This window comes from Mandrillus leucophaeus, unplaced genomic scaffold, assembly GCF_000951045.1.
Source record: "Mandrillus leucophaeus isolate KB7577 unplaced genomic scaffold, Mleu.le_1.0 Scaffold401, whole genome shotgun sequence".
Taxonomy (NCBI): Eukaryota; Metazoa; Chordata; class Mammalia; order Primates; family Cercopithecidae; genus Mandrillus; species Mandrillus leucophaeus.
Genome location: NW_012104266.1, coordinates 1,176,300 through 1,185,404, shown reverse-complemented (window position 1 = coordinate 1,185,404; position 9,105 = coordinate 1,176,300). Strand labels below are relative to the sequence as shown.

The 9,105-nt window shown below is 42.5% G+C and overlaps 1 protein-coding gene across 7 annotated transcripts in view; it reads left to right on the top strand.

The window, feature by feature from the left end:
* Positions 1-9,105, top strand: part of SNX12 (sorting nexin 12) — a 17,238-nt gene extending 8,133 nt beyond the window's left edge. For 2 of the 7 annotated variants that reach the window (XM_011992036.1, XM_011992037.1), the window contains 3 exons: positions 2,487-2,582; positions 3,489-3,613; positions 4,326-6,198. In XM_011992036.1, coding sequence (XP_011847426.1) covers positions 2,487-2,582; positions 3,489-3,613; positions 4,326-4,428 — 324 coding nt within the window. In that variant the 3' untranslated portion in view covers positions 4,429-6,198. Of the gene's footprint in view, positions 1-2,486; positions 2,583-3,488; positions 3,614-4,325; positions 6,199-9,067 lie in introns of those variants that run through there. The other 5 variants (XM_011992040.1, XM_011992039.1, XM_011992034.1 and 2 more) reach the window with 4 other exon arrangements.

Here is a 9,105-nt window from a genome sequence, read left to right as displayed (position 1 = left end):
GCAATGAAACACTTTTTTTTTTTTTTTTTTTTTTTTTAAAGACAGAGTCTTGCTCTGTCACCCAGGCTGGAGGGCAGTGGTATGATCTTGGCTCACTGCAGCCTCCGCCTCCCAGGTTCAAGCGATTCTCCTGCCTCACCTTCCTGAGTAGTTGGGATTACAAGCACCTGGCTAATTTTTGTATTTTTAGTAGAGACAGGATTTCACCATGTTGGCCAGGGTGGTCTTGAACTCCTGACCTCAAGTGATCCGCCCGCCTCAGCCTCCCAAAGTGCTGGGATTACAGACGTGAGCCACTGCATCCCGCCCTTAAATAAATAATGGTTTAGTAATATTACTTTATATGAATCTCACTCCATTTCAACCTATTGACATTCCTTGAACCTTGATGATCCTGGATGGAGTTTAACTAATGTAAGTTGGCCAGTTATTTGGCTTTTGATGGCTTATTTAAGAACTGGATCCTGAAAAAACAATTTCCAGTGTCAAGGAGTACAAAGCATGATGCAGTGTGGGGTCTGTGTGAAGCTCTAATAGAGTTTCGAGATGCTCTTTTTCCTGCCAAGAGGCAGTTGTGGAGAAAGGAGATAACTAGTTTATTTTATTCATCCTCTCACCTGAATTGACTGGCAGTAAATATGGTCAGTATTAATACATGTGGTTGGCCATTTCTATTTAGAACTTGTAGGCAGGAATGAAGATCAGGGCTTTCTGTCTGTCAAGGGATTCGTGTTGCCACTAGAGCCTTGGGAATCTCAGTGTTTAAAATGTAGGAATGAGCTGATTTATATCAGGGAGCAAGCTTTGGTAAGCCAACTTTTGTAATGGCGATTTCTTCTGCATTTTCTAGATGAGGAGAGGATAAACAGACACATAGAGTCTCTATTAATTAATTGAGCATTTATTGAGTAACTTGCATATTCTGCATTTTAGAAGATGCAGAAGTAGTCATAGTTTCTAATCTTAATGAGATTAGTTAGTTAGACAAGGCAAACATGATGCATAAAACAATAGTATATCAGGCAATGCTAAAGTATGAATGTCAGAAGAGTTCAGAGAGGAGGAAAACCAATAAATCCAGTTGGTGTTGTCAGGAAATTTTTTTGTATGAAGTGAGAGTTGAGTAAGCAGTGGTAGAATGGAGAGGATTTAGACAGGAAGAGCAGAGGTAGGCATACCTTGGATGTGTTTTTCTCTTTACAGGGAATTTAAATTCACTTTTTAAAGGAAAATGTAGTATGTACACATGATAAATTCAAATTTTACAATGAAAAATGTGACTATTCCACCCATTCCAGTTGTCTTCTCTTACTCTCGAAAGTCAATCACCATTACCAGTATCTTTTCATAAATACTTTATTCATCAGTGTAAATATATACATACATATCCTTTTTTAAAACACAAATAGAGGCAAGCTATGTGTGTGTGTGTGTATATATATATATACACACACACACACACTGTTCTATATCTTTATTTTACTACTTAATATCTTTCCATACTGGCACATAGAGATCTTTCATTTTTATTTCGAGAGACAGAGTCTCTGTGCCAGATTATAGTAGCATGATCACAGTTCACCATAGCCTTGACCTCCTGGGCTCAGGTGATCCCTCTGAGCAGCTGGGACCACAGGCGAGCACTGCCACTACACCTGGCTTTTTTACTTTTTGTAGAGATGGAATCTTGCTATGGTTTCCCAGGCTAGTCTCAAAACTCCTGGGCTCAGGTGATCCTCCTGCCTCGGCCTCCCGAAGTGCTGGGATTATAGGTGTGAGCTATTGCACCTGGCTTTCACATTCTTTTCATAGTTATTTAATATTCTACTATACAGGTATACCATAATTCATTGTAACCTATTGTCTATTCGTAGACATTTATTATTATTATAAATAATAAAATGCAATGAAACACTTTTTTTTTTTTTTTTTTTTTGAGACAGAATCTCACTCTGTCTCCCAGGCTGGAGTACAGTGGTGTGATCTCGGCTCACTACAACCTCTGCCTCCCGGGTTCAAGTGATCCTTCTGCCTCAGCCTCACAAGTTGCTGAGATTACAAGTGTGTGCTACCATGCCTGGCTAATTTTTGTGTTTTTAGTAGAGACGGGGTTTCAACATGTTGGCCAGGCTGGTCTTGAACTCTTGACCTCAAGTGATCTGCCCGCCTCGGCCTCTGAAAGTGCTGGGATTATAGGCATGAGCCACCAAGCTCGGTCAAAACTCTTATACGTACATATTTACATACTACTGCAAGTCTACGTGTAGGATAAATTCTAAGCAGCAAGGGACTTCTGATCATCAGCTGTGACAAGGTTGGATGTGGTAAGGGTTGGTCTTTACCTGGTGGTGATTTGAAAGGTTATAGGAGCATGATCCATAGAAGCTATTTCTTCATTGGGACCTGTCCAAGTTACTCAGACAGGTGGCTACCACAGGCTGAACATTACTTTCCATCTTTCTTCTTTCATTTTTCCTTCTATGTAGACAAACCTACCTATCTTCAAGCTGAAGGAGTCCTGCGTACGGCGGCGCTACAGTGACTTTGAGTGGCTGAAAAATGAGCTGGAGCGAGATAGCAAGGTATGGCCTTGTTCTCTGTGTGGCATCTTTGGAGGAGGAGATCTACATAGGCTGAGGGGGCATACAACCACAGTCTATAAAGTCTTGAAGGGAATGAAGAGGGTGAACACATTCTTATCCATCAAATCTCAGTATTTTAGATCGGGGGGATAACCTTTTGAAACTTGAAAGTGGTAAGTTCTGGCTGGGCGTTGTGGCTCACGCCTGTAATCCCAACACTTTGGGAGGCAGAGGCGGGCGGATCACCTGAGGTCAGGAGTTCAAGACCAGCCTGGCCAACATGGTGAAACCCCGTCTCTACAGAAAATACAAAAAATTAGCCGGGCGTGGTAGTGGATGCCTGTAATCCCAGCTACTTGGGAAGCGAAGGCATGGGAATTGCTTGAACCTGGGAGTCAGAGGTTGCAGTGAGCCGAGATCGTGCCCTTGCACTCCAGCCTGGGTGACAGAGCAAGACTCTGTCTCAAAAAAAAAAAAAATAGAATAAGAAAGAAAGAAAGTGGTAAGTTCAGGACAAGTTTTTTTTTTTTTTTTTTTTAAGTTATTACTTCACTTAGTTGCTAGTAAAGTTGTACAACTTAATTCCTGTAGGTGCTAAAAATGGAAAGTGTAGTGTCAGGGAAATCCTAGCTAAATTCTTGAATGGTAGTGGCTTGTTAAGGAAAGTGAGGATTATTTGGAGTTTATTTCCTTCTTTTGAGGTGGTAAACCTGTCCTCCCACAGAAACGGATTAATTTTTGACCTGAGCCATCCTGACTGTTCTTATGGTATTAGTTCTTGCAAGTTGCTGGCTGTGGGACAGGATAGACCCTATGCCTAATAAGAAATGAGGTACACAGTGCTTTACCATCTCATTCCCACTCTGTCTCTCTCCCATGTGGCTGGAATTTTGTGTGTGCCTTCAGATTGTAGTACCACCACTGCCTGGGAAAGCCTTGAAGCGGCAGCTCCCTTTCCGAGGAGATGAAGGGATCTTTGAAGAGTCTTTCATCGAAGAAAGGAGGCAGGGCCTCGAGCAGTTTATTAACAAGTAAGCCAAGTTCCTGGGGGCTCCACTTGCTACTTTTGCCATCGTAGTCTTTCTTTATGTTTTGTTTACCTCACCTTTTATTTTTATTTATTTACTTACTTATTTATTTGAGACAGAGTCTCACTCTGTCACCTAGGCTGGAGTGCAGTGGTGCGATCCCGGCTCACTGCAACCTCTGCCTCCTGGGTTCAAGCGATTCTCCTGCCTCAGCCTCTGAGTAGCAGGGATTACAAGCACAGGCCACCATGCCCGACTAATTTTCATATTTTTAGTAGGATGAGGTTTCACCATATTGGCCAGACTGGTCTCGAACTCCTGACTTTAAGCGATCCACCCACCTTGGCCTCCCAAAGTGTTGGCATGAGCCACCGCACCCAGCTCACCTTTTATAATGGGTACTATGATGTGGTGCCAATTATGTGGTGGGCTGACTGGACAGTAAAACTCCATTCCTTTGAGTAGAATTCTGATCCTGTATGTCAGAGCCTGAGAAAGCACAGTATGTTGGTTGTATCTAGGGATTTCCCTGTCTTGCCCCTCTATTCCCCGTCCCCTCTACAATGTTAGGGTTGAGGTGGAACCCTACTGCTGTCCTCTACTGGCTTGAACCTTAGGGCTGACCTTGCCCTTCCTCCCCTGTCCACATCCCCATCCCTCTGCTAATTCTCTCTGATTCTGAATACTACTGATAACCATCCTGGTTTCTTTATAGAATTGCTGGGCACCCACTGGCTCAGAATGAACGCTGCCTACACATGTTCCTGCAGGAGGAGGCAATTGACAGGAACTACGTCCCGGGGAAGGTGCGCCAGTAGGAGCCCCTCTCACCACCTGCCCTCTACTTTCCTGCTGAAATGACATTGGTTTTTACACTAAGCCTCTCTCTGTCTTTGATCTGAAGTTGGCTGCCCATCTCCTGGCCTGATAGACTGTCTGGCATTGTGCTCCCTGGTACCTGACTACACCATGTGGGCACTCTGCTAGGATCCTCTTCTCTGAGGAGAGGTGGGAACCCACAGGCAGATGCCCTTTGCTTGGGCTTGGGGTGGGTGGGTGGGGGGATTAGACTGGACGGCAGTTTCTTGGGCATTTACCCATGCCAGAAGGCTAACCTGGGGGGAGGGGGGCGCTTGTGCTGGTGAGGCACTTGGATACATACTGATGCTGCAAGTCCAGGGGATTTTTCTTACTCTTAGGTTTAACCAAGAACACTGAGCAGGGAAAAACCCTGCCTTTCCTAACTGCATGTATTTTTTCCTTTTTGGAAAGGTGGTAGAGACTCAGAAGCTTTCCTTGTTTTCTCTAGGCCTGCTCCCAGTTTTCTTAACAGTTTCTTTTGTTGCTTTCTCTCTCCTTTGTTGCTTTCCATGGCAGTAATCCTCCTAGAGTCCAAGCAGTCTGTTGTATGGAGCAGGGTGTGTGGGTTTTCTGGGCCCATCATTATGGCTGCTTCAGAGTCAGAAGAAAGCCATAGGGCAGTAGGGGAGCTCCTATTGCCTAGCCCTTCTCCCTTTGTGGCTCCCACTCTAGCTGCCTATTTTTGCTCATCAGCTGGTGAGTCAGTATGGGCCAGGAGTTCTCCCTCCCTAAGCCCTTGCTACTTTATGGGTTAGCTTTGCAGGTTTGGTGGCTTGAGGGGTGGGGGCAACTCACCACTGCCAGGTAACTCCCTGAAGGGTGGGAGTGGATTATCTTCTAGGCTCTTCCCGGCGGTAGGGAAGGGCATCAACACTGTCTTCCTTCCATTCTCCTTTCCCCCATCCCATTTAGTGCTGCCACAGGGCAGAAGCACACAAACCAACCACACAGTCTCTGACTTCTCCTAAGCACTTTGAGCTGTTGAATGGGGCTCAGGGGCAAGAATTTTTGCTGCCCTCCCCAGCGTGGTCACAGGGTTATTGAACTGCCTGCACTTGTTTCTCATGCAACTCCAGCATTTTCTCCAGAAGTTGAACTATGGATAGCAGCTTGGTATGGATTTCCTAAATCTTAACATCTGAAGCAGCTTCTTGAGGCTGGCAACTATCCTGGTTTCTGTCTGGGAGGGGGTGGTTTGTTTGCTGGGGCCCAATGTCTGTCCTAAGTGGTGGGGTGAGAGCAAGTTAACTTTGGTGCCAGGTGAGAGGTGGGGGCTCTTTGCTTAGACTCCTTATCATGGAAAGATTGGAGTTTTCTATGCAGGGCATTGGGGAAAAGGATTACTGATTCTGACTGACCCTGATCAGAGGGATTAGGATTGTATTTTGACATAGGATTTGGAGCCCATCTAAATGTTGAAGTTCCTTGAGACAGCTCTCCAGCTGCTGAGCCTGTGCCAGGGGCTAAGCAGCCCCAAATGAGAGGCTCTGCTCCCTTTCCCACCTCGCCAATGTTGTTGTTGCTGCCTTTTTGATTTGTATCCTCTGTTATAGACATTTTTAAAAAACGATTTCTTCTTTCATTGTGCACAAGTGCTGAGAGTCTGAGGCCCCATTTCTGCTGTGTATATATATCCTGACTCGGGGCTTTTATTCAGCAAACTGTTCATTCTTCTGTCAGACAATGTCATATTCAACTCTGTTCATATTAAACCACTGTGAAGCAAGCCTCTGTTTTCCTGCTTAAGTTGTAAATTTAGTATTTTTTAGTGTCTAGGATATGCTGGGTATTATGCAGAAATCATACAATGTGGCCAGTGTCCTGAGGTAATGTTTTGCATTTAAATTTTTTTAAAAAGCAGAATCTTAACTTATCTTAATGATATTTACCTATCCTTTTTGCAACTCACAACTGACTTTGTCACAGAGGTAATGCATCTGCTTGCAGGAAGTAGCTGTAGGCTCAGTACCTGTGGTTTGAGTCACATTTAGCAGATTTGGTTTTTAAGCTTGTGGGTTTGTGCTAATTTGGGCAGAATATATTTATTATATATATTTATATGTGTGTGTGTGTGTGTGTGTCTGCATATGTAATACATGTACATAAACACATGAATGTGTTCATCCTCTGACACACCCACACAACACCAACAAACATTTCTTCTATAGGCTTTTTACCTCAATTGACACTGTTTTTTTTTTTTTTTTTTTTTCCAAATAAGTTTGACACAGGCAGAAAGGTGGGTGAACTCTCAGAACTTTTGGCGGGTGGATATTCATCTGACCATTGAGCTCTGAAATGGTTTCTCTACACAGAGAGGGTTTTGGCAAGGGTTGGAATGAGGGGAGGTAGCAGTCTTGTCATTTAGAAAATCAAAGTTAGTTTTAATGTAGTTCAACATGGAAAGAAGGTATACAAAGTGATGTGTTTAAAACATTAGCAAATTAAGGCTGAATGTAGTTGGCTTATGCATGCCTGTAATCCCAGCATTTTGGGAGGCTGAGGCAGGAGGATTGCTTGAGCCCAGGAGCTTGAAACCAGCCTGGGCAACAGAGTGAGACACTGTCTCTACAAAAAATTTCAAAAGAAAAAAAAAAAAGGAAATTAACATTACTTAGCAGTATTTGGTTCTAAGCAGAAGAGAGGGGGCTGTGAGGAAGTTGAGGTTTCTGGTAGTTCATGAATGAGATGACTAAAAATATCTGAGGGGATAGGGAAGAATGGGTATTTCTGTGAAATAAAGGAAAGTAAGGGTAAAGAGAGATGCAACCTTCGTAGGCAGCAGTGTTGAGAATGAACTGCAGAATAAATAGAAAAGCAGCTATAAAATAAAGTGTTAACAAAAATTTGGACAGATGACAACTCATTTAACAAGTGCTAATAGTCTTCTGTGTCTGGTCCTATGCTAACAGCAGGGCTGGGGATAGGGTGGAGTGGTTGTGGTACAAGTAAAATATGATATTACATTCTCTTTTTTCGTAGACCTTAAGAGTTCAGTTGAAGAGATGTTTAGCTGGGTGTGGTGGCCTATGCCTGTAATACCAGCACTTTGGGAGGATTGCTTGAGTCCAGGAGTTGGAGACGAGCCTGGGCAACTGAGTGAGATCTCATCTCTACAAAAAAAAAAAAAAAAAAAAATTAAAAATCTGGCCAGGTATGGTGGCACATGCCTATAGTCCCAGCTACTTGGGAAGCTGAAGCCGGAGGATTGCTTGAGCCCAGGAGGTTGAGGAGTGAGCCATGATTGTACCACTGCACTCCAGCCTCAAAACAAAATGAAGAGAGGTCTATACAAGACAGGAAAATGCTAGAGACAAAGTAAGAGATTCAGGGACATCTGATTAGTTGTCCAGTCTTTTTCTTTTTTTAAAATATCAGGCCAGGTAAATCTCTCTTGGATGTCAAATTGGCCATTTTGGCACATGAACTGGGCCGGGCAAGAACCCTAAATCCAAACCCTGTTACCCATTAACACTGAGGAGAAGCATACTTTTCTTTGATAAGGAATTCTAATTTACACAGGTATTTGCATGTTTACTGCTAATTAATCCCCTTTATCTATAGTGCAGAAAGGGCTTAACCTTATGCTGGAACCTGGGGGACAGAGGCTAACAAAAAATTTTAAATATAGCTAGACCCAAAAGAAGTCTAAATCTTCACATTCCAAAGATGCCTTATCTACCCTTTGACCCATTCTTTGAGACAAGGAATTAAGCCAGTAAAGGTGGGAGAGGTGGATAACATTCAGGCTTCTTTGGAGTTGTTTGGTAGTTATCCTACATGAGATACTTTTATGTTGAAGATATTCCTACTTATATGTTGAAATATATGCTGTAATAATTTAAGTAAAATTACTTTCTTCTGTGGAAATGTAGAACAGCTGCTCACTGAAATGGGTATTTCTTCATATCCTTGAAAACTGTTGAGTCACCCTTAGTATTCTCTTCTTAGATATAATAAGTTCTAATTTTTCCTTACTTGGCTCATTTTTAACTCTTTTATCTTTTTTTTATTCTGAAATCTCTCCAAGGCCCTCACATGTCCTCAGGTTGTAGAGTCTTAAATTGGACAACACTTTAATTACAGCCTGAAGGTTAGGTAGTTGTTATTCCATTTATATATCTTAGTATTTGAGTTTACTTTTGAAATATAAAGTCTTGGTGACTAATTTAGCATGTGGTTCTCTGCCACTCCCTTCCTGACCACCCACCACCCCTCATTCTTATCTTCTTTTTTTACCTTGTTTGTACAAAAACCAGTTGTTGCCTATTTTATTTCTTCTCTCCATACCCTGTCTCTCTGTCTATGCATTTAAAAACAGAGAACTCGTTCCTTATAAAACAGATAAACCAGGGATAATTGTCAACATCAAAAAAGAATTCTTCAAATCACTGCAGGCTTCCTTTAAATAGGTGTTTCCTATGGTGGTTTTAAGTGTTTTTATATAGGTCATCAACTACTTTATAAAGAAACTGAAGATAAAGGGTTAAGAGGCAGTGCCAGTTGAAGAACAGTTAGAAATTGGGATAAAACAGTAGTTCTTAGGTAAACAGTAAAATACAGTTAGTTTTTTTTTTTTTTTTTTTTGAGGTGGAGTCTCACACTGTTGCCCAGGCTGGAGTGCAGTGGCGTGA